The sequence below is a fragment of the Chlamydotis macqueenii genome, chromosome 2 (genome assembly GCF_036417535.1).
Source record: "Chlamydotis macqueenii isolate bChlMac1 chromosome 2, bChlMac1.mat, whole genome shotgun sequence".
NCBI lineage: Eukaryota > Metazoa > Chordata > Aves > Otidiformes > Otididae > Chlamydotis > Chlamydotis macqueenii.
In genome coordinates, this window is record NC_141557.1 from 75659318 (window position 1) to 75685430 (window position 26113).

The 26113-nt window shown below is 40.2% G+C and overlaps 1 protein-coding gene across 6 annotated transcripts in view; it reads left to right on the top strand.

Annotated features, from left to right (window-relative positions):
• PIGN (phosphatidylinositol glycan anchor biosynthesis class N) overlaps window positions 1-26113 on the top strand; it is a 101349-nt gene that overhangs the window by 28066 nt on the left and 47170 nt on the right. For all 6 annotated transcript variants that reach the window (XR_015257643.1, XM_086740334.1, XM_086740335.1 and 3 more), the window contains 6 exons: window positions 1082-1212; window positions 4966-5082; window positions 9824-9864; window positions 11759-11818; window positions 12896-12988; window positions 14868-14923. Coding sequence is in view for 5 of the 6 variants with exons in the window: in XM_086740334.1 (XP_086596460.1) it covers window positions 1082-1212; window positions 4966-5082; window positions 9824-9864; window positions 11759-11818; window positions 12896-12988; window positions 14868-14923 (498 nt within the window). In the remaining variant the exon portion in view is untranslated. The remainder of the gene's footprint in view (window positions 1-1081; window positions 1213-4965; window positions 5083-9823; window positions 9865-11758; window positions 11819-12895; window positions 12989-14867; window positions 14924-26113) is intronic.

The following is a 26113-nucleotide window of genomic DNA, read 5'->3' on the forward strand; positions in this document are numbered from 1 at the left end:
TAAGGTCTTCTGTGTAGAAGTGACACATTTTTGCTATATCCTGTGTCCGTGGTTATACTTCTTTACTCAAGTCTGATTTTTAGCAGGTTGTTTTAGCTATAGCTATAGTTATGATCTGGAAGGTAAGCAGGAAACTGCAGTTTTAAATGTAAAATAGAAAGAGTTCTCAGATTCCCCATAGCTGAAATGATATGGTTGAATTTATAGACAACAGTAAGCTCAGGAATAATGGCTGCAAATTCCAGCATTGTGTTTTAGCTTTGTTTAGGACACTTGAATGAAGAGAAGAGTTTAGATTAACAGTACTTATCACCAATTCATCTTGAAGTATGCTACTTGAGAACTTTATTTTAATTTCCTCACTTCCTTTGAATGTACAATATTACCTTTCCCTTGATCCTTGCTCACTTTCAAAATTCTTGCTGTGATTTCCCATGTCATTCCAAAGTTCATACTTGCTGTATATCTCATGCTCTTATTATGATTTTTTGAAGACAGTTTTAGAACATACTGTAGCAAAACCAACAAATAGAAAATCAATTAGATTAAAGTGAATCATGGTCACTTTTTCTAGAAATATACAAATTTTTGGTTTAGCCTCTATTCCACAAAACTGAGATCTGTGCTGATCTGTGAATCATCTCAAACAGTCCTTGTATGGTGAGATCTTTCTTAGCTGTTTAGTTACTGCCTAAAAATAATTTTTGAAACTTACAATTTAAGGTGTTCAAGTTTTCCAGAATTCCTTAGTTTTGACATTCTTCTTAACTTGCCTCATAGCGTTGAGTGATTAAATTACAGTCTTCAATCAAGAAGAGGTCACATTTGAAATATAAATAAACATCCATTTGAAACTGTAGTTTCACGAACCTTCAAACTATGCTGTGACAATTTAGTGTCTCACATAAGACTTAAAGGAGGACAGATTTTACACCTAAGATGCCTTTTGTTAGCTAGAGAGTCTGTAGAGGGTAAAGCTGTCTATAATCAAAGGACTGGGCATTATGACCGTGGATAACTTGCTTTATACCAAGTGAGAGAGCCACCTTGAAACTAATAACGTTTTTTCTTATATTTCTAGGGAATACAAGGAGAATATTAAAAAAGTTGATGAGGGTGTGAAAGAAATTGCTTCAATGATTGAGAATTTCTATGGAAATGATGGGAAAACAGCATTTATTTTAACTTCTGACCATGGAATGACAGATTGGGGTGAGTCTTTTTAAATTTTGAGTCAGCTGAGTTTATGGGCAAGTGTCTGGAATGCCATTAGAGCTCTGTCCTATTGGAAGCTTTAGAGCCCCTGCTTTCATTTGATATCTTAAGTGTTGCTCGTGTATGAAACCCGTGCAAATTAGAAGATGGTTAATTTGCTACAGAGAGCATCACCAGCCCCATGGCAGCTGATTTGCATATTTGGACAGAAAAAAAAAATTAGTAGGGCAAAGCTTAACTCCCTTAATGGCCGCTAGTGGGGAGAAAAAGCCCTGAATACCACCTCTGTCAGAGTCTCCCTGCAAAAACTAGCCCAAGCCTACTTGGCTTGGTGGAGGTTGTGTTATGTGGCTGCCAGATGCAAAGCTGGTCTTGTTGTAGCCCATATGGGACAGAAAGTTATCACTTTGTTTTGAAGCATCTGAGAAAGGTGACAAACCTGTCTGGGAACTGGTGAAAAAATCTTGGACTGGGTCTTTTTACTTATTTTGGCTCTTTTGGCACAGCAGAAAGGATGGGACTGCTTTATGATTTTTCTAGAGGAGGCTGGCACTGAGGTGTAGGTGGAGCAGCTAGAAGGAGAGAAAGGAGAGCGAGGCAGGTGGCCGGCCAACCAGGCTGGTACCCACGGAGAGGGCACTTGTGAAGGGTATGAATGTTGTGGCCAGATGACTCCAGGCGGTTTTGGTGTAACTAGATTTAACTGTGATACTTTTGAACAAAGGATGCTTCAGGCATGATCTTGGAAAAATTCAGCATTTTATTTTTTGTGTGAGATCCTAAACTTTTCACATTGAAAGGATGCAAGCTACTTCTGTAATCAGAGATTACAAAAGTACATATATTTATTCAAAATCAGCCTATCATCTGCTCATTTGGAAAACAGCCTATTTTGAGTATCACTTACTGTTGAGCTCACTGCCACTTGGAATAAAACTTAAATTCTGGCATATATTTTTTTTTTTGTCTATTTCAAGTAATCATTTCATAGTTTTTTTTTTTTATAAGGGAGATGTGCATATCTATTTTTATCTATATATGATCACAGGGATCTCAGGAGGTCGTCCAACCACCTCCTCAAAGCGGGGTCAGCTTTGGGATCAGACACAGTTGCTTGGGTTTTATCCAGCAGGGCCTTTACCACCTCGAAGGATGGAGTCTATGCAACACCTTTGCACAGCCTGCTCCGCTACTTGCCTCGTGGAGGAGAAAATATTTTCTTTATCTGCAATCTGAACCTCCTTTGTTTCAACTTACACCTGTTCTCTCTTATCTTCCCACCATGCACCGCAGTGAGACCCTGGCTCCATCCTCTCTCAAACCCCCTTGCAGTGGGATACAGGCAGGATGCTCTTTTACATCCTCCCCAAAGCAATTTCTTCTGCAAGCTGAGCAAGTTGTAGTCCCTTAGCCTCTCCTCACAGGAGAAGTGCTCCTTTGACCAGTTTGGGCCACCCCCTCACTGAGCTTATTCCAGATGGTTGATGTCTGTCTTGTACTGGAGGGGCCCAAAACTGGATACAGTGTCTAGAGGTTGTCTCGCAGGTACTGAGTAGAGGAGGATCCCTTCCCTGAACCGTGCTCCTGTTAACACAACCCAGAGTGCTGTTAGCCTTCCTCACTGCGAGAGTGTGCTGCTGGGGTGCTCTCATTATGTACTGGATCCTTTGAAGGGGGAATAAAAGGTGATAGGAGTAGCTCTTCAGACTTTGAGAATCACTGGTCTGCCATAGTTTTCTGTCATCTCTTTCTGTCTTGAAGAAAAAGCTTGATCTTCTGCCAGAAGTGTTAAAAACTTCCAAGTTGACTGTAGTGAGGCAAGAGCAAACCCAGAGATGATGCTGAGACCCGTAACCAGCAGTCTGAAGGGTAGTTCAGTAGCTTTTAGTTGGAGCTTGTAGAATCAGCAACTGCGGCAGTCTTTCAGTGGTTATTTGCAGAATGAAATGTGCACCAGTTTTAAACCAAATTAAAAATTAAAAGGGCCGGGGGAACATGTTAGGAAAGAGAATGTGTTCTGAACTTGACCTGGTCAAAGAAACTTGTTATTGGCAAAGACCAATAAAATCACTTGCTTTCTCAATCTGACTCCATGATTTTGCTTTGAGCTGATCTCAGAAGAAAGTGCTGACTACCAGCATAGGTGGTCCCACACCTTGGCCACTTGTTTCTGCTGCCATCCTGGCATAAGTACAACTGTGTGGTGTGCTGGACTAGAGAACAGAAAACTAAACAGCAGCACCCTTTCCCTCCCTGTCCCCTGAAAAAGTGTGTTTGGAGGGTGCTGAGGGGTAGAACAGGGAACTGACCCATCTGAAAATAAATTATATTTCCCCACCTTCCCCCTTATAATTCAGATCAGGCTGAAACCTGGTTTTTATAACAGGAGGAGGGTAGATACAGCTGCCTATCAACTTGATCTGCTTTAAAGTATTCATGGAGGCAGAGTCTCAGTAAAATGCTGTTGGAGCTGGTGGCTTGGCTAAAATAAAAGCTCACCAAAAACTGCACTTTCTTCCTGCAACAGAAAGAAATAAATGATGCCTGGAGGACGGAGGAAGCGCTCTCTCCATCTGCTCTTTTCCCAAGCTCTGCAAAGAAAAGCAGTTGTTGCTGCTTTTGAGCCCAGAGAGCACCTTCCAAGGGATTTCTGAACATTGGAAATATTATTCCCAGACTTGTGTGTTCTTAAGCTTAGGGCTGTTTAGAGAAAGCAAAGCTGTCTCTTCAGCTCTGCAATAGTGATTGTTGTACAGCCTCAGTACTATTCGCAGTTTCATACCCATTTCTGGTTTGTTTGTTGTTGTTTTTTAAAAAAAACCCTGTCCTTAAAACTATGTGTTATTCTCTGTCTTTTGTAATTATTAAAATATATATATACACACACACACAGATGGAACAGTGTGTGTCTGTGCAAATACAAGGAAAATGTATGATCTTGTAGACTGTGCAGTGCTCATGTAGCAATGTCATTCCCTTTCAGGCTGGGTTATCTCACTGCTGTGGTATCTCACCCACTGAGTTCGATGACCAACATTTCTTTCAAGCTTGTGTGGCCTCTGCTTCAGTGCAGCTGCTGTTGAGATGTCATAGTTTTAAAGCTTCCTCCTTTTGGTGGCTGATATGTTAATCTGGAGGGAATTAACTTCCCTGGGGAGGGAAGTTATGTTTTATCCGTTTATAAGGAGTGCGCTACCAGGCTTTAAAACCTTAAAAATGAACTTGTATCACTGGGGAATGGATGACAGTTGCAATGCATATTGTCTCCTGGTTTTGAAATGGAAATCTAATGTTTATTTCAGGACCAGAGATCAGTTTTATATGATGACATATGCCTAATTTTACACAAATCAATCATCCTTGATTTCCATGGGATGCTTAGGATAGGCACATGCATGTGTTTTGAGCAGCTAACTGCTTTACACCTTGAGGCTTTACAGTACTTTGGCTTTAGTTTCTGTACGTTAACAGTTTGAGTTTTTTAATATACAAAGTTATGTCTTTATAGGCTTGACCTAAGTGGTACTGATTTCCCAACTTGCAACTTGAGTTTAACCTTTATTGTTAGTGGCACAAAAATAAACTATGAAGCTGGAACAGGCTGTCTGTAACAGGATTTTAGTATGTATACTGTAACAAGAACTTAGGATATGTATGCCTATGTGTGTGCCTGGACAGATAGATATATATAGTTTGTTTTTACACCATGGGTCTTAAAGTTTACACTATTTTTTGTTTGGTGTATCTTAGGATCCCATGGAGCTGGTCATCCCTCAGAAACTTTAACACCACTGATTGTTTGGGGTGCTGGTGTGAATTATCCACAGAAAGTCATGTCTCAGTTCTTTGAAGACAATTTTTTGAAAGGTAGGTAAAATATAAAACTTAAGTGCAAGACTTCGGAAAGGGAGGTGTTTAACTATTACACCTGTTGATCTTCACTGACTTCTGTTCCTGTTCTGTTTCTAGAGTAACTATGCCTTGCTTTGGTGTGAAAAGAAAAGGTGACAGGGCATGCCTGTGGAGGATATTGCAAAACTGGGTAGATAATATCAGAGTTGATTTTCTTTTCTAATCATGGAATTGAAGACTTTATCTCTTTGGATACAGCAGGCTATCCACACTCCTAAACTTGATTCCATGGGAGACTTAATTCTCAGGAAGACTCCCAGAGATTGAAAGCTATTTGTGCAGCAACATAAGTTGACATATCCTAAGACTCTTTTCTAGCTTTGCAGTACAACCCTGAGGACTTCCCAGGGGCTGTCTTGTCTCACTTGTGTCCTTGTGGCTGTTGTGGAAATGTAAACAGTCTTTCTCAATTAAAAACTGTGACTCTTTACTGTTATTTTTCCTCTTTGTAATTTATTTAAGATGAGTAAACCTCTTAAAAATAATTCATTTTTAGTATTTTAAATTTATAATGTCATAAATGCTTGCTTACTGAAACATTAATGGATTTCTAGAAGCATGTGTGGTCAAACTGTGCAAGCTCTTCCTCTTTCTTGTGCCCCATTCTTGTAGCCTGCTCTGCTTCTTGAGATGCCTCAGGTTGTTACTCACAATCAATGAGGTAATGACTTTTATTGGATTGCTTGTCAAGCTACATTGCAGAAGAGAACACAGGCAAAAATTACTTTAGCCCTGAAATTTTAACCCCACCCTGCTCTTGACAAGGTATTTGGTAACAGGTTAAACAAACAGGACTTCTTAGATATAGACCATGCTAACAGTTGATAAAATTTGATAAAATGAGTTGTAGAATGAAAAATAGAAAACAGAGTAAAACCAACTGATTTTGGTGTTTGTGATGGCTGATCTGTTAGACTTCTAAGGACATGTGATATCTCTAAGGGTTGATCTGTAATAGTTTATTTTTACAGCTGTCAGTTTTTTTGATTCTCAGCGACTTTAATACAAACCTCAGCATTTGACTTCAAGTAACAGTGGAAATAGTGTGAGAGCATTTCAGAAAAGATAAGTATTGAGCTGACTTTCAGGTACACAATAGGGAAAGCTTTTTGGCTGTTAGGAAATGTGTATTTTCTTAAAGGAGGGAATGCATCTGCACCCTGCTGGGCCTGCTTCATGTTTTCCTTCTGATGGTTAAAAAAAAAAAAACAACCAAAAAAAACCAAAAAAAAACCAAACCCAAAAAAACCCCACCAACAACAAAAAAAAAAAGAAAAAGAACAAACCAACAACCAGACAAAACCCAAATATCAGAAACTCCTCTCTTTGTTCTGGAGTCACTCTGCAGCTTTCCAGCTGTCAAGCATATTGTTGGTCTGTTTGGACACTATCTTTACAAAGTTCTCAATTGTCAGGTATAATATCTGTTGGAGATTTGAGTCTCTCTGAGTATCTTGGGAAATTGCATCTCTATTTGACTAGTAAGTATCTTCTTTAAAAGCGACTATGCTCTCTATGCTAGTACATTATAGCTTCTAGTAGGCTATGTAGCTTAAAAGTAAAGAAAAGATTGTTGTTGAAATCGAACTTGGCGCTTTCACAGGTCAGTACAGTTCAGCAACTCCATTAAGTTGCAATCCCAGATATTTTCACACAGCTAACGTATGAAAGAAAAGATGCTTAAAAGAGATCTCTTGAAAGGTTCTCTGAATTTGCCTTTCCTGCTGCATACAAATGCAGCTGAGACTGTGTGCAGGAGAGGAGAGCGTTTTGAAGACTGCTGTGTCACTGATGTATGTGGGTGTCTGACTTCTTACATTTGTGATTTTATTGCACCGGTGTTCAAGTTCTTGTGTCTATTGACAACCCTTCCTAATTTCTCCGAGCTAAAAGTTTGTGGAAGCAGCAGAATATTTCTCATGCTGACAAACTTCTCATGCTGAGTTCAGTGCAAGCAAGCTGTAGGCAGCTCAATGAATTGTCTCTCTTCTCATCATTGCCACTGAGGGTCGATACCCCCAAAGGTGGTGCCAACAGGCAGGACTTAGTCTGTCCAATTTATCATGGAAAGATAATGTGCTCCTTGGATGGCCAGAAGGGCACAGTGTCTGCTCTGGGATGACAGCCTTCTCATCAGTGCCTTCACCTGTGCTCTACCTTCCCTCGGGCCTGGCCATGCAATCATCTTGGACAGATTTGTGATGGCAGCCCTGCATCCTGTGGCTGACATGTAGTATTGCCCGATTGGCCATTGGCTTGACCCTTCTTCAGAAGGAAAGAGAATACAGAGCTGCTTTCTGGCTCCTCACCACGGGCCTTGGGTGGCCTTGGGACTCAAATCCAGAGAAGCCTGTAAGTGAAGTCACAGCCTTCTGCAACGGAACGACAGACTGTGGTTGTTTTCATCTATATGCATCCCTGTTTTGGAAGGGGCTCAGCCTGCTTTGCCGTGGCTGAGGAAGCTCAGTGTACCTCTTCACTGGTTTTGCTTCTGTGAGGTTTTATGTGAGATTTTCTTTGGTTCATGTAGTCTCACCCGTAGCCTCTTCTTGAACTGGTGACTCCTTGGTGTTTCCCCTGGACTGTATGCATCTGGCTGCAGAGCAGGCTGCAGTAAAAGCAGAGGAGGATAAAGAAGAAAAAAAAAAGAAAACAACCTATATCAAGTGAGTGGAAAACTGTGCTGAGCACTGTACAGAAAACCTAGACAGAGAGCTGGAGTCAGAAACCAGGGTGGGCAGTGATACACCCGAGATGCCTCACTCCCAGGTGTACAGCCTGGACCAGCCAGTCTACAGGTGTGTCCTGGTCCTCGGGAGCTTCTGGGCTCAGTATCTTTTGGCTCCTGGTCCGAGGCAGATGTGTTCAACTCTGCCTTTTGGGAATATCTGAGTAGGGGAAGCAGAGATGTAAAAGCTTCTGACAAAGCTAGGTGTATCTGTAGCAGAGCTACAGTTTCTTCCTACCTTATGCACATTGTGTGCATGTAGTTTTCCAACATATTTCATTGGAAAATGTTATTTTCAAGGAAAACAAACAATGCATTTATATAATAGAAATATAAGTGAAAGTCTATATCTCTAGAAATATAAATCCATTTCATTTTCTGGGCAAATGGGAGCAAACTTGTTTATTTTGGTGTGAGTTTAACACAATTCATGATTAATGCTGATAATACTTCCCCTGCGTTGCCATGGGAACTTGCTGTAACTGTATGTCTTGCTGCTTTAAGGTACGTGGCTGCTCTTCAGGGTGCTCTTGGGACCATATAACAGTGGACCTGTACTCAGACCCCCAAAGCTAGCAGTGGTATGAAATAATTGCTGAAAATAAGTTTGGTACACGCAATACTGCAAACGTGAATACTTCCTGTCTCAGGCCATTTTCAGCTGAGCCAGGTTTGAGTCTAGCACAAACAGGGTGTATCAAAATATGGAGAAAGGGTGGTATGGTCTAGGATTTGAATGCCTGTTTGGAGAAAATAAATGACGTTGAGCCAGACCTTTGGTGATCGTTTACTGGTATTCTTCATGAAGCCTGTTTCTGGTGCATTTAAACTTCTGCTTTAGATAAACCCAAAGGATAGTTTTAAGCAACGTGGCTACGCCATCGATGGTCTGAGGTGCTAGGTGGACTCCTGCTTCTGTCTGTCCTGTTTCTGCGGTGTCATTTTGGCAAGAAGCGTTAGCCTGGTTATCTTTCTGTGTGTACTGAGGAAGGTGGCTGTGCCCCTGTTGCTGACATAAAGTTTGATTCCCAAGATTCAGGTAGATGCTCTACGTGAGATCTGCTCTAGATAGGTCATTGTCAGTATTTTAAATACTGTATCACCAAATCTGTTTCAGATACCTGAGAAAACATGTCAGGGGCTGACTTTTTTTTTCTTTTTTAAGCTGAAATGAAAAAAAAAAAACGCAAAACTGTGTGGTGTCCTTTCTGGGTGTTTTGGGGAATTTTTGTTGTTGCTTTTTTTCTTGCTCATATTATTGCTCACTCCCAGAGAAAACAGGCAATTTCCTCTTTTTTTTTTTTTTTTTTTTTTTTTTTTTTTTTCCTCTTTCTTTCTTTCTCTCCTTAGAGGCTAGTGGAGAGCAGGAAAATACGATTTTTAAAACAGCTTTTAGTATGATGCACCACAGCTTTAGGGGCTTGTACATTTGACTTTGCCTTCATTGTAGTTGTTTTGATTGCTAAATTGTTGACCTTTTCCCTTGAGCTTGCTCTCGGCCAGTATTGCTTATGGCAGACATGAAGTATGTTTGTAGCATTTTATACCAGTATATTGGGGACGTTAGGTTAACCTTTTATAAAAACTATTGAAGAGATTTAAACAGACCTTCTCCTAAACCTGAGTTTGAATCTTTTAGTTGGACCCTAGGTAGTACATCACTTTCTCTACTATACTGAAAAAAATAAAATCCTTGAACTTTATTCAGCTGATCTGGGTCACAATTGCAGGCAGCAATTTATCTTGATGGATAAAAGAAAATGTGCGCTGCAATGAATGCATTTTATTGTTTCTGCCTGTTGAATTTCATCTGTAACCCCTCTTGAGCTAGCATCCTACAGCCAAATTATAATTTTCTTTAATAACAACAGTTTATGGAAAACAGCAATGGGACATTAAATGTCAACTGAATTATCCTTTTCAAATATGTTTAGATTAGCTGTTCATGGGCTCTGTTATTTCTTTCAGAATGGAAACTGGAGTACTTGAAGAGGCTGGATGTCAATCAGGTATCAAGCATACCCAATTTAATAGCTCATAAATTTTCACCTTAAATTGAGTTTTGTGTGCTTTAAACTGATGGAATTTGAATGAATGATCACACTGACTTAGCGTTTCCCTGGAACGTGTTACTTAAATGTTAGAGTTGCAAGAACTCCACCCATACAGAACATAGTACGAGAAAGTTTAAATTGCTTGTTAACACATGTGGCAGCTATGTGCAACTCCTCTTCCTGAAGATGCATTATCACACCATTTTTAGTTACGTGATCATATGCCATCGTAGAAAGAGTACAGCATAATACTCCAGGTACTCCTTGAAAACTCAGTGCATTATCTGAAAATAACTTAAATAGCATCTAATGTGTTTTGAGTGTGGGATCTGCTTTTGCAAACCTTTAAAAATAGTTTGTGATACTTTCCCTCTACTTTGAAGCTGTTCTGCAGCTGAGCTTGCACCTTCTCAGTATCTGCTATCAAGGTGCCCAGCTGAACACAAAGACAGCATGATCTGATGAGCATGTTTTCCAAGTTAGTGAGCATCTGCTGTATGCTTTTCGCTACATTGAAGTTATCCATGCGTATGTTCAGTGTAGTTTTTTCAGAGCTATCTATTTCAATGTCTATTTTTCACTTTTTTTCAGAAGTTTCTGTTGTTATTGAATCAAAACCAATTCTTGCTATACTGTTAAACTGTGTGTTTTCAACAGGGTCTGTGATTATGGCCCCTTAAATTTAGACAATTTGTACTGTGAAGGAAGAAAAAAAGGTGGACAACTTAATCCTTGATACTAAATTGGCCAGGCTTTTTAAAATCATTATGGTAATGCACATACATGTGTGCACCTGAAGCTTCTTTGCTTCTTTCTTCTTGTCATCCTGTGAAACCCAATATAGGAACAACAGAGTCCAAACCTACTCAAACAAGGGAAATTAATTCATACTAGAAGGTTGAAGCTGGGGGTGTCTGGATCAGCTGCTTTCAGCAAAGCCCTGGTACAAAATTAGAGATGCATTTTCCTCTCAAGGTTGGCAGGAGTTATGGGGATGTTCTTTTGAGACAGTATAGAGGAGTCTGGAGTGTCGCTTTGTTCTGGGTAAGAGAGTCGCCAAAACCAGAACTTTTGTCCTGTAGTACGTGTGGGACTATGGCTGAAAATAGCAAACTAGACTTCTACTGACTGTTATACTACATGCATATTGTCCTGTACAAAGAATGGTTTCGAGTTGTCTTCTGTGCAGTAGATCTGAGGCTGGAGCAATGCCTGTGGCTTCAGTATAACTTCTTCAGATTTATGCTGAAAAACCAAAGGATTTTGGTGCATAGTTTTATATTAAAGGAAAATATAAACGTGGTGAGAACCAGCATTTATCATCACAAGTAGAAGGTAACGGTAACATTTTATAAGAAGCCTTGGTGTAGATTGAGGGGCCTTCCTGAGGGGTGACTGAGACACAACTAGAAGTGCAGAATCCCCCTCTGAAGGGGAGAAGGTGAGTAATTGGCACCATGGAAACACGGGATAAGGAGTGCTGTGAAAAGCAGTATGTTCGGTGTACTACTTTAAATATGAAATCAGTTCTTTCTGTGGTATAAATAGTCATAAAAAGTGGAATGCCTCTGAGTACAGGTACTGAAATCCTTTGAATAAATGCTGTAAGGTTTTATATTTGCTTTTTAAACTAAATGCATTTTTAAAGCTTTATCAGTAGTATACCCTCAGATTTTGAACTGATCATACCATGATGACTTCTGGAAATGAAAAAAAAATATATATTATAAAGGAGTTCTGTGTGTCATAACTTTTACTTTTGCGAATGCAGCTACATTAAAATTAAACTGAATTTATTAGGTCTAGAAGCTGGAACTATCTTAAAATGGGAATGCTTCTGTTTGCACAGGCTGATATTGCACCACTGATGGCTTCTCTTATTGGTGTGCCTTTCCCCCTGAATTCTGTGGTAAGAAGTACAAACGTTTTTCCATATTATAGAAATCTATGTGCAAAAACGTGCTGGGCACAAGACTTGAGGCTTGTGAAGGGGAAGGTTATAAATCTGGAAAGCTGCTGTAGGTTATAGAGACTGCTTGTAGTTTTAGCTTTATATGCATGTCTTTAGTTTGGAGCATAAACTAAAAGCTAAAACGAATATATTGCTTGTATTTTTAGCTTTCAGTTGAAAAGGCAGCTGATCCTCTTATAATCTGCAGCTTTATACTCTTGAGCTACATAAGTTTTTTGTTACTTTGTTTTATAGAGATGGTAAAAATGCAATATGGTTTGAATAACACTTGATTTTGATCATGAAAACTAAGCCTTTTCAAGTACCTCAACAAGCTGATTCCTGCAATTTACTGTTTAATTATTTCTTGTTTAAACTGGTGTACTTCCTTCAGATGGTATCTTGTGCCTCTGATTTAGTGAACAGTGAGTGCCCTCACTGTCAGATGGCTTTTTCTTTGAATTTCCTTTGTGTATTATTACACAGTACGAAGGTTGTCTAATAAATAACTAATTGACAATTAGCATTACATTAGTGTGCTTTCATGCTACTTGTTTCTTTTTAAAAAGAGAGCACATTTTAATAAATATTTCTTCTGGAGACTCTGCCCCAATTTCTGTCCCCCTGTCCTGCACTCACTGCTGGTCATGTGAGGAAAGCTGCTCAACGCAGGGTGGCAGGGCAACTATTTGCCTTCCCATCTTGAGTACTGGGTGAGTCTGGCCCAGGCAAGTCTTTCGACATTCAGATATTTAAAAAATAGCTTCTGATTAAAAGTTGAGGTTATTACTATATAATATATACTTTAATAATGACTTCTGCTATTTACCTTTTTTTTGCATTTCTATAGGAGCTAGGATATTTTGAACAGTCCCTGTAATGTTGAGAAGTTATGCAAGAAGAGTATTTTCAAAGGAGTTACAGTAGTTATTTCAGTAGTAATTTGAAGTATTCTTACTACTCATTTGGCCTGCCATTCAGAGAAATTCCTGTTTCTTCATTTAAATTTTTAATGTATGTATTTTTCTTCCCCAGGGAACTCTGCCTCTTGAATATCTGAACAATAGTGCTCATTTCAAAGCGGAGAGCATATTTACCAATGCTGTTCAGATTCTCGAGCAATTTAAGGTAACTAAACATATGGTAAAGAAAAATATTTCTTTGAATAATAGCTGTTGCCGTGTGTAAAAATAATTATACTGGATGTACACTGTATATAGCATGCTGTAATTCCAGGGACTAAAATTGAATGCCTGTACTGGGTGATGTTGGTTGACTGGCTATGAGCCCTATCTGAAGGCATCTGAAAGACTTTAATGAACAGCTTTTTTGTAAGAAGAAAGAGTAATCTTTTTCCTGATTCTTTTGATGTTTCTATATTAATGTAAAGCTACTTGCGGTATGGAGGTAGAGTGTGAGTTCTGGTACTTGAAAAGGGAAATACTGCCCTTGCAACAGGGGTTGGGAGACAAGGCTCTAAATCAGGATCAGTACACAAAGAGATCAAAAAGGTAACAGGCACCTGTCCATTAAAGAAATTAAATTAGTGGCCCAATTAACTTTTAGCTAATGCTATCCTATCTGTTGTTTTGCTCTGCAAGTGTTCATCTCTGGTTTCTCTGTCTTGATTCATCTAATATCAGATATTGTTGATTATGAGCACACACATGTGGTCCAAACAGAAAAAGATTATGTTTCACTGGATGCTTTTCAACTATGGAATAAACCAGTCCCCAATCCAAGAAACTCAGTTTTGGCAAGATATATAAATGCTCTGAGGAAAAAACCCATCTTTTCCACAGATATGAAACAGAGAGAGAACCGTTGCCCTGTCGGGAAATCTGTGTGATGATGGTGGAACAAGGAGCTAGCCTGAGAGCACCTTCCAGAGATTAGCACCAACAGCACCTTCTGTCCCTTGAATGCCAGGTTCCCCAGTGTGGTTTGTGTGGATACCAGGTTGGCAATGTCAGCAGCAGTCACTTAAAAATCTGCAATGGAAAGCTACATGTAGCAGCTGGGTGGCTGACTGTGAAGTTGAGGCGTGCTAGTATAACCTCTGCAGTTGGAAGACCTCTGCTCTAAGAATTAAGGATGTGACTCCGGTCTTTTTCAGTTGAATTTATGTCTCAAGGATTCTTTGAAAAAACAAAAAAGTTCTGGTCCTTCTTTTCTTTAAGGTTATTTTTATTCTGTCATTTTGCAGTGCTAAATTATCTATTTTCTTGTTGGCTAACTTTTTTCTAGCGTTGTTTTGTAAGAATCATGTGTGAATTTCCTTTGTGTTTCTCTGCTGAACAGAAGTAGTGCACAGACTTAGGCATGCCAGGTGGATTTTTAGTTTTCCTGTGATGGGCTGACCTGGCCACAGTTTGTACGCCCTCGAGAGGATGTTGTCTTGAATGGATGGGATGAGACATGCGAGTTGCTACTTCAAGCTGTCAGGTTTTGGGAGCAGTACACTTAAAAAGTTCCTGCCTGCACTTTATGCCAACAGTTGGAGTTGTGTCAGGCTGCTGCAGGAGACCTTAAAGATGTTTTGAAGGGCCTTGGGCAAAGTGGCTCTAACAGCATCAAAACCTTCTGTTTTTGTCCATGTGCAGGTTAATCAATCTAACAGCATTGCTTTGGCAGTGGTGCCACAGTGTACTGATTGCCGTTTAGCATCAACAGTACCGGTTTCATCAAGGGAGGTTGTCATTGAAGTCTGGTAGCGCTTCTAGCCATATTTTCCCTTTATCCTGCAAACTAGAAATCCTTCTGTGAAAGTCACTGGCTGGGGCGTGGTTTATTTTACATACTTTAGAGCAGGTCTGGATTTCCAGGAACTCAGAAGAGTTACACATGCAGGAATACAACACTGTTTCCTGGACAGTATATTGACAGTGTGATTTAATTCCTTTTCCAAAGGCTTAGAATTCTTCTGTGATTTTTGGTTTAATTCCTGATACAATTTTTAGTCTTGTTGCAACTTGCATATAATGGTTTAATGCTTTTTTTAATGCAGGTTAAGATGAGTCAGAAGAAGGAAACTACACTGCCATTTCTGTTCTCACCATTCAAGTAAGTGTCTGTAAAAACTATATATGTAACCTGATTGTTCATCTTGTCACTTCAGTATTTCAGTGAGATGCAACAACAGAAATTTGGTCTCTTCAGTTGTCTTTAAAATGATAGTGTTTATCTGGCTATGAAACTTTGCACTAGAACGCAGTGCAATTAATTTTTATTTGAAAATTCTGGTTAGAAGTAGATTTTTTTTTAGGAAAAAATCTATTCCTTACATTTAGTTTTCCGTTAAGGGTTACTTGCCTAAGCTTTCTAACAATATAGCTATATATAGACATGGCAATTTTAACTGACTTTTTCTTTTTTGCTGTGTTCTTTTAACATTCTTTGGGAGATGTATGTCCCTATAGGGTCAGGAAATACAATGTATTCTTGTTTATACATATATAAAAGAAAAGTTGAACTAAGAATTCTTTCTTCTGTGATTTAAATTCTAATGAAAAACAAAGCGCCTTACGTCCAGAAAAAAAAAGCTCAAAATCTTTAGAATTTGTGCTGCCTGGTGTTAGTGTTTCCAGTACTGTGAGGGAGTCTCTGTAGTGATTTGTGTATCTGTGAGCTCTGTGTTCTAGAGTCTGGAGCAGTTACTGACCTGCTCACCCTTCAGTCTTATCCAATTAAAGCTGCTTTTTCCTTTTTCTTTCCCCTCTGAAAGGCTTTTAAAAGGTTTGCTATGGGTACATGTGATACTGTTCAGCTGAACTTTCGGTTTGTGGAGTGCTCTGAAATCACTTTGTCATCAAGAGCAGCTGTTTTCCTTTGGGAAATAAAACTGATGTTAATGAAGATGTTTAAATCCTAGGAGCGGTAAAAAGCACTTGAATTTCTTCCTGTGAAGTACATTTAAATGCTAAATAAGATTGCTGTCATTCTGAACAGAGATTTACTGTGCTATTTTATACCACTAGCTTCTTCAAAGGGAAAGGTTCAAGACAGTCTCTGAGACATGAGTCAAGTCAATCTTGTGTACATAATGAATGTTTTAGATCAAATTCTGATTAAGAATGACAGGTGCATTATCAAATAATTTACTGATCCGTATGGAATAAAAATGCCATATAGAAAGGATGGTCAGTCATCTTTGATTCTGTGGGGAAGACTATTACTTTGATTTCATAGAACCATAAAATGGTTTGGGTAGGAAGGGACCTTCAAAGGTCATCTAGTCCAACCCCCCTGCAAGGAGCAGGGACATCCCCGACTAGATCAGGTTGCTCAGAGCCTCATCCAACCTGGCCTTGGATGTTTCCAGGGATGGGGCATCCACCACCTCTTTGGGCAACCTGTGCCAGTGTTCCACCACCCTCCTTGTAAAATTTTTTTCTTGACATCTAATCTGAATCTACCTCCCTGTATTTTAAAACCATTACCCCTTGTCCTGTCACAACAGGCCCTGCTTTCTTAGAGGCCCCCTTTAAGTATTGGAAGGCCACTATAAGGTCTCCCCGGAGCCTCCTTTTCTCCAGGCTAAACAGCCCCAACTCTCTCAGCCTGTCCTCATAGGAGAGGTGCTCCAGCCCTCTGATCATCTTTGTGGCCTCCTCTGGACTCACTCCGACAGGTCCATGTCCTTCTTATATTGGGAGCTCCAGAACTGGACACAGTACTCCAGGTGGGGTCTCACCAGAGTAGAGCAGAGGGGCAGAATCACCTCCGTTGACCTGCTGGCTGCACTTCTTTTGATGCAGCCTAGAATGCGTTTGGCTTTCTGGGCTGCAAGCGCACATTGTTGGCTCATGTCCAGCTTTTCATCCACCAGTACCCCCAAGTCTTTCTCAGCAGGGCTGCACTCAATCCCTTCATCCCCTAGCCTGTATTGATAGCAGGGGTTGCCCCGACCCATGTGCAGGACCTTGCACTTGATCTTATTGAACCTCACGAGATTTGCATGGGCCTACTTCTTGAACTTGTTCAGGTCCCTCTGGATGGCATCCCGTCCTTCAGGCGTGTCAACTGCACCACTCAGCTTGGCATCATCTGCAAACTCGCTGAGAGTGCACTTGATCCCACTGTCTGTCATTGATTAAGATGTTAAACAGTACCAGTTCCAGTACAGACCCTTGAGGGACATCACTTGTCACTGACCTCCACCTGTTCTTCCTAGGCACAGAGGTGAGATTTACAGGTTGATAGTTCCCAGGATCCTCTGTTTTACCCTTTTAAAAAATGAGTGCGGTATTTCCCTTTTTCCAGTCAGCAGGGACTTCACCTGACTGCCATGACTTTTCAAATATCATGGAGGTAGCTTGGCAACTACATCGGCCAGTTCCCTCAGGACTCTGGGATGCATCTCATCAGGTCCCATAGACTTATGTATATTCACAGCTCTTTTAAAATTTTGCCTTTACCCAAGAAGTGAGATTGATTTTGTCAAATAGGATGTGTTTTTTCTTAATGCTGAATTTATCTTTAAAGGAACTAAGCCTTATGGACTGATGTCTTTCCTTTTTTTTTCTTTCATATGTTGGGTTTTTTCAAGTGGAAATGCCAGACACATTTGTCACTTTGAAAATATGGCTAAAACTTTGTATGAACATGTTGTTACTTTGCTGTAGTCCGTTGCAAAAATAAATCTATTTTACTTTCTTTAAGCATTCTTAAAACTTTTCTGAATCAGAATTTGAGTTAACGGTCCTTCCAGGAAATAATTTTGTATGAGACCAAAATAATTCCTTGGGTGTGTGAATGACCTTAGAAAAGGTGCCTATGCTTGTATGTTGTATGGGTAAAGACTTTTTTTGGTTCCTCAAGATGATATTGTTTTTCTTCACTCCAGGAAAACAGAAAAAGACTCATACCACATATGGTCACACATGAATTGAAATACTCATCCATAGAGTGCTGGTAGTTTGGCCAGATTCTAATTAGTCTTCACCAGTCTCCTTGACTTTCAAAACTGAAAGTTTTGGGAAACTACGGGGTGGGGGGGCCTTGTCCAACCAGTTACTAATAGCTGGCATCAAGTGGTTGAACACCAACTTATTTTTAAGCAGACGCGTAACTACCTAGTACTTCAGCTTGCAGGAACTGAAGGAAAACCTGAGGCCATTTTAGACATGACCTGTCTACAGATCTGTCTCCCCCTTCACATGGGGACAGAACTGTGTGTGAGCAGTGAACATGAGCCTGAGCTTCAGATGCATTAATGTAAGGCAACCCTCAGCAGTTCTTCAAACAAATTTTACTTGAATCAGAGTGAGGTACTGAGGGAAAGGTATGTACTCCCTTCTGCTGACTTTATTGTGACACTGTGTTTTGGGTACAATTACTCTGCCTTTTTCAGGAGAAGTTAAAAAAAAACAAGTTGGGGATAGCTTACTCCTGTATCTGGAGCAAGAGATTTCTTGGTATACTGTGCTACATTTCAGAGTAACTGATAATGGTGTGGAGGTTGCATTTCTGTGCAGCTATACGCTATTTGGACTTGTCAGCCCAGGTTTAATGGAAGATTTGCCCACTAATTTATGTTAATCTATGGTCGGCCTTGTCTGCTGCTGCAGCTGAGCAAAATTCTGTGCTGTGTTTCCACTAGATACTATTGTCCTTTCATTAAGACAAGAATAGCTTTTTTTTTTTTACCACTGTTCATTGATTTGAGTTGTTGAAGGGAGTTATATCCTTTTTAATCCTTTTGGTGCCTAAAATCTGCAGCTTGAAGCTCAGAAAGTATGTGCTCCAGCATAATGCTTTATTCCTTTGTAGTTTATTGGAGGTTATGAAGTGTAATTCTTGTCTGAAGTGCTTTGGGACCATCAAGCTTAGGTAGAAATTGAAAATGTAAATACTCTGTTTTGGAATATTACAGATTTTAACTATATATATTTCAGCACCTTAATAACCTGAAAATGAACAAAGATATCTCTAAGAATTGCTCTTTTCATTATTTAGATTAAATGATATACTTGAATAAAGTCTGTATAACAGAAACGTAGCTTTGAGTTCCAGAAAAAATCTGAATCTAAAATTTCAGAATGAGACGTTCTGGTTTCAGAGAAGTTGATACAATTACTATTGGAGATGTATTTGTCTGGGAGAGGGGGAATATGTTCACAGATAATGCATTCTGTAGAAACTGCAACTTAAGGTCAGATAATTTTTCAACCAGAAATAGCATTTAAAAGTTTGTTTTAATATCCTGTGGGGGAAAATCCTGTTTCCAAGCTTGATTTTCAAATGTTTGGTTACCAAGGGACTAGAAAACTGTTCATGACCTCCAGGTGCAATAGCTTAAAAACTAGTGTTCAGTGGTATCTTGAATGTATTACACCAAAAATATTTATCTATCTTACAAGCCTATTTTTACCTCTTATTTACACAATGTTGGCAACAGAGAAAGTTTCTTGAATTGATATAAGGCTTTTGATTTCCACAGGGAATCTCATCCCTAGTAGCAGTGAGTCTGGCACAATGGGCAGGGCATGAAGGAGGCTGTTAGAAACGTGCCCTTTACTACTTGGATCTAAATTGCATCTCTCTCTGAAATCCATTGTTGAGTGTATAATGATGAGGAGGATGGAGCTGATCATTGTGTTGTGTGATGGAAACTTCAATAGTATCTGCTTGACCAGGTTCGAGACAGATGAGAATGTGGGTAGCTATGTGTCTGGCTGACAGTAATGCCGTTTTCATTTTGTCAAAGTGCCTTCATCAAGGAACAAATCTGTGTGAAAGCGTATCTTGGCACTACTTCTGAAACTGTTGGGAGTACTTTTCAGAAAAGAGCTCAGCTGCAAGCGTCTGCAGATTCTGCAAGGCGAGGTGCTCAGCTGGTGCCCAGGGGAATGTGTATGCAAGAGCAGAAGAGCATCCCTTGCTTGTATGCAAGATACCTGCACGGCTGATACTGAATAATTGTTTAGGATTCTTGCCTGCAGTTCCAGTTGAATATCTGGAGGCATTTACTGTCTGAAATTAGTTTCCTTCCCACTTCCTTCCACTCCCTCCCTTTTTTCCCAGCTGTGAAAGACTTCTCAAAAATTATTTGGTGAGCAAAATCAGAGGCTTTTCTTATCATGATTCTAAGACATAGGCACAATGCTTTGAACTTATGTATAAGAAAGGCAGGTACCAAGATGCCAGATGCTTTGAAGGAAGAGTGAGGGGAGGACAAATCTGAAGATTGCTGACAGAGGGAAAACTGATGTCCAGGGTAGTGAATTATCTCGTTAGGTTTCTGACCGTTTGATGTACCTGAAGGCAACTGCAGAGCTGGCACAGTTGGAAGAGGAGTGTGCCAAGGGCCCAGATGCTACTGTTGCAAAAGCATTCCCAAAGCTGGCATCTCTGGGCTGTGAGTAGATCGGACATCAGGTTTTGCACTAAAATCCTCTTAACCAGTTAATTCAATTTGATTATCCCAACAGGTACTAGAGATTTAAGATACTAAATTATACAAAAGCACAGGAGTGCTCTTCGTGTATGCCTGGTGCGTACAGTGCTTTCAGGTTCTCATGCCTCACATTAAGATGGCAGGTGCAGTAATTTAAGAACTGTATAAAAAAAAAGAGATGAGCAGCTGAATTATAATGAATGCTTGCTTTCCACTAGCTGTGCTTTTGATTAGTGTCTTGAGCAGTTTATATCAATAAGGGTTTTTTTTTTAACAGGAAACAACTTAAGTATCTTAAAGTCAAGTTTGTATCTTCTAGTTGATGAAAAAATCCTATACTATCCTGATGCTGCATTTTTAAAGTAACTTAATTATTTCAATACTATGTTTTAATAATCCCAAATACTTATTTTTGTGTGTATAATCGAGTTATAACTTGCATAGTTGTATGGAAAGTCACTGCATTTTTAATGTGTAGTGTACAGCTATTTAATAAAAATGTGCCTCTCCCTCACTTTATGAAAATGTAACTCTTTCCCTTTCCTTTACTCTCCAATATAACTGAAATGTAACTCCCTTAAACATTTGCATGGATTTGGTGCAAGGAAGTATCAGTCATGTAGGCTGAGTCTTTCCACATAATTGTGCATCATGTATTTGTAATGGTGATAGAAAGGAAAATAGTTCTTTCATAACGCAGGGTGTCTTTGAAGACATCCAACTTCAGAGAAAGACCATATGCTCAAATACCTCTCTTTTCTTCTTTTCTCTGATGACTGAAGATACAGCATGACATTGTTCCCTCTGTCTGATGACCTTTCAAAACTTAAATAATAGGTATTTCCACAAAATTGTCATTTGGAGCAAAGTTAAATAAGTGATTTTTCCTCCACCATTGCATGGGGCAAGGTCTCTTTAAACTGTCAGTAAACATAGTACATTATTTGAAGCATCCTATTCTTGTTAGTTTAAATAAATGGCATTTATTTAAATAGATGTTACATGCAAGATATTTGCGATACAAGTGATAATGCATTGCAAGAGCAAACATTAAGGATTAAATGTCAGGAGGAAAGAGTGAAGCTATTGCAGTAGAGAAGGGTATTTTTGACAGTGATTACACTCCCTGTCTTTCTGAATACTTGATCTTTCCAGAGCAACCTTGATTTAGCAGAGGTGTGCTGGTTTATCAGGGAGGATATTTCAGCCCCTTTATCCTGTGATGAAGAGTGAGGGACAGCAGCTTCTGTCAACTTCTAGTGAATCCTGGAAAGGCAGCCAGCTTTTTCCTTTCTCCGCTCTGTCCCCGCTGTGTTACCAGGTGGGAATCTAGGCATCAGCCTGCTTCTGGGGCAGCTGGTACAAGCAGGCCAGCATAGACACCTTTAGCCTGTTGGTGTCGGGGAGGCAGACTGGCAGCCCTCACCCCTCCACCCTCGGCCTTCGGAATCTGTCTATATACACGTGAACAAGAAATAGAAATGCAACACTGTAGAGACAAAAATGCTCAAGTGGAAATAATGGCTTGGAATTATTTTAAAGAATTCAAGTGATTGAATAGTAAATGTATTTTCTCTTCAGGGAGAAATCAATGCCTGTGCTCTACAATGCATATTCCTTGGCAAAAACGTCAGCTTCTCTTTCTCTGAATGGGCTGTGTCTGAAGCACTCTGTTAAATGCTGCTCAGGGAGGATACAGTCCTCTTAGAAAGCAGGCATCCTGCTGGTTTCGAGTTTCAGCAGCGTGCTTGGGAGCTTTTCGTTTTTACATGAAAAGCACACTGGCAGCAGCTTCTGCGCAGGAGGACCAGGCATCATTGGATTTACTATCAAGTAGGTCTTTAGAAGGAGCCAAAAGGCTAATGTATAGAATAAAATATCACAAGATTTATCTATATTTCTCTAGTTCCTTGTATAAATCCCTTTGGCCTTTTCTTGGAACTTGTTGAGGCTTCTTGCAATGAAGCTGAGGGAAGGTGTACAGGCAAGTAGTGGGATGGGCAGAGGTTGTTTTGCACTGGGGCATGAGGTAAGAGAGTGCAGGGCTGTTTCTGGATCTTAATGAGACAGGCCAAATAACAAATAGCTTAATAAAATGGCTGTTTTAATAAGATAAAATAAAAAGAATACAGATAGCGAGTGAATTGTATGTCAGTTTAGGTGCTGGGTACCCTGTGTTTGTGCAGCATCAGGTGGAGCCCGGACGGCTTTTCCCAAGGTGCTGCACAGACCCTGTCTGTGGAAAGGTTCCCTCTTGTTGGTCATTCAAGCCTATTATGTGATTCTCTTGCAAGAAACCAACTCTAGTAATCATTTCTACTGTCAAACCAACTCTAGTAATTGTTTCTACTGTCAAACAGAATGGTGATTCACATGAGAACATCTTGCTGAATCTCTAGATGAAGACGAGGACAGGCAGGCAGCGTAATTGCTGGTACAGAGTGGGAGCTGCTTGCAGACTCCTCAGTTACTACAAGCTGGCTGGATTTGTCCTGCAGCCAAGGATTTGTGCAGCAGAGCACAGCCTGAGGCCACAGTGGACAGGCAGCACAAGCCTGGCTCTACTTAGGTTAACTGTTGTATGTATCACTGACTCTTCGGTGTACGATGGTCTCTTGGTCAGGATCAGTATGAGGGGCCTGCCCAAACCTGTGTATCAGTGGTCATGGGGCCCTGCTATTAGGTACCTGCCCAAACACAGCACATGCTGCCTGCTCCAGGTGCAACTGGTTGGAAAATGATAGCTGTGGTTTACATTTGGCGTGTAGGATTGTGGAGCAGAAGAGGACCTGTGGCACAACACTATGTATCCACAACACTACAGATATCTAGATCCAGCTCAGTGTATGACGCGAATCATCATCTATTTTGGAGAGGTGACGGCTGACTTGCTGCATAGGTAGGGCGTTATTATTTAGAGTCAGCATGTGTCCTCCGCAGTACTGAAATCTTCAGGATCTTTATCTTCATTATGAAGCCATTTCCTTTTTCAAGGCTGCTGCATCATGTCCTGCTGGCTTTTCAAGCAAAATTAATGCCCCTGCTAGATCCCTGCATCCAACTTGTCTGTTCCACTTTGAGCTGACAAGAGGGACTGCTTCAGAGCATGGCCTCCTCCCTCCAGGCCTCTGGTTGCCCTCAGCTCTTGCCATGGTAGTTTGCATGCAAAATCCGCTATGTGCAGCCCAGTTATCTTAATTGTTTCTCTCTGTTCAGTGAATTGGCAGCTGGCAGTTAGCTTGCCTCCTTTTTCTCTCATCTCTGCTACCTAAAGGATTTACATAAATATCCTAAGGCACTTTGCTGTTGAATATGCAAATATGCTACATCAGGGAGGCTGATTTGTGGAAATTAAAAGGCTGTTTTAATTCCTAGGACCTGACAGTCCAGGATTAGACCATTAGCAGTCAGACCACTTCCTGTGGTTTCGCTGATGCCCCGCTGTTCCCTCCTTTGCATGTTTGTAAATCTGAATACAAAAGCATACGTGTACTGGTAGGTTTTTACAGTGTGTCACTAAAGGTGCTTTTTGGTGTCTTTGTTCTGCGTTCCATCTCTTCATTTCACTATACTTTAAAGAACAAAAACCTCAGAACTTAAAACAGGAGCCTCTTACAGACTTTCTTACTCTTTTGGAGTGCCTGATGCGTGCAGCGGTGCTTTTTAATGCTTCTTAGAAGAAAAAAAGGTTGCAAAGATAACTGAGTACAACCCTACAGCTAGGCTGACTCATTTACAGTCTTAACACAGTAGTTAGAAAATCCAGAAACACAAACACCTACTTGAAATTTAGACACCCCAAATCTGAAACTCTTGGCAGTGGAACAGCAGGAGAAAGTAGAGTAGATGAAGTTGGGAGAAGGAGTGTTGAGTGTCCTGGACTTCAAGAAGCTGTAATAAACCCTTTAATGTAGATTTATGTGGAGTACCTTTTCTTTAAAAAAGCACAGCTTTAGTGCACTAAAAATGTCACTGTAATTTTTAAATCTGTAAACTACATGCATCTTGCTTCTGAATTACGAAAATCAAGTTTTGTAGGACTTGCCTGTTTTAGTAGCTTACCTGAAAATATTTTAGTAAACAATTAAAATTCAAGCTGTCTAAACAGATTAAGGATCACTGAGTTACCCACTAAATTGTGTAATCTTTGAAACTTCACTCTTTGATCAAAACTAAAACATATGCAAAGGACTGTCTCTCTGTCTCCTAGTATGTGCTTTCAGTCTGTCTTTGACAAATACAGTAAAACAATTCTTTCTTTTGAGTATGCACATCTAAAGAACTCAAATTGAACACATTTTGAAAATGGGAAAAATCAGTTTCTGGCTATTAAAATTCATGGAAATATGTAATTTGGTAAAGTGCATAGAACTGTGACACATTTTTTTCCTGATTATTGCCCCTAGTAGTATCACATACTCTGTACTGCACAGCAAGTTCAACAGAAAGTAAACATCGTGGTTCCTGACTTTGATTTTTGAAATATTTATTTGGTCAATTTTTCCATGTTTTGCTGAACAAACTTGTGAGTTTGCGTCACTTGCTGTTCACTTTCTTTCTGAAGATTCTCTGCTGTTGATAGAGAAGTGGGAAGGTTTTATATTGCGCATTTTGTTCTGCTCCTACAAGGCTATGCACCATAACTTCAAAAGAAGTGATAGACCGATAAAGTTAGGCTAGTTTTTGATTGCTCTTATTAATATCAAGTCTCTGAACTCATGAGTTGCTAACTGTGATGAATTTGATGTGGAGCAGGCATAAGCATGCAATCATATTTCTGCTAAACTAAGTGTTCAATGCAAGATCTGTGTCTCTACTTTCCCATTACCCACCTGATTCTTTGAGGTGCCATCTCTGTTGTACGGTGGGAATGTTTGAAGGCAGCTCTCATGAGAGACTGATTTTATTTGTGAAGTCTGTTGCTACTCTGAAAAAGGCTTTGAAGAAGTGTTGTTCAATTTCTTGTATAACTTTTGAGTAGCAGCCCTGCAAAAAGTCAGGCCAGTTTTACATCTGCACTTTCAAGATGCCATTTTGCCAGCAGCAGTGATGTGTATCAAAGCAGTAATGGTGGGTCCTGTAAGTACTCTTTCAGCTGATTGTAGAATTCCTGGACTGGAAGTGGTCTTTCCTCCTTAGTATGCCCCTCTCAGGGAGGGATGGGTGGCAGAGTTTGAACATATTCAGTTGCTTCTGTTGCTGGCAGTTTTCTCCCGTGGTGAGAGGAGAGAGGCACTGGTGCCTACACCCCTCAGTGCTGAGGGGGTGGGCAGCAGAAGCCTGGGCTGTTTGGTGGGATGATGCCAGTGGAAGAGTTTCATGGCAAGAGAAGCTATGTTAGCCTGGGGGACTTCTTTCAAGTTGCAAGTTACCAAGACGCCAGGGATCTTCTTACTGGAGAAGAGAACAAGAACCTGTGGCTGCTCAGCCTTTTGGCAGAAGAGATTGCTGGAGTCTGATGCCTCTTTTGCTGGCAACCATTTTGAAGTTAAAAATAGCATAGCAAAGCAAGTGAGAAGGTCTGCCTCGTGTGGCATTCCAGAGAAGGTGACCCATACAAAATCCTAGCAGGCCTTATTCAAATGGCCTTGCCCTGCCTTGTAGGGGCTATCATGAGGTTCAAGGGATGTATATGCTTATCCTCGAGCTTTTTCAGTTTTGAATGAACAGGAGGAGTTGGTCCTTTGCTCTCTATCCCCCACCAGCCAATATGAAGAGTTAGAAGGCTCAAGTCCACCGAGCAGCTACAGGTGATTTGCTGCTGCTGGTGGATATGGGTCACAGAAATGTGATCACTGCACCTTCTGCAAGTCTTGCCACTCTCTGAGGGTTGTGGGATGCACAGTTTTGGGCTT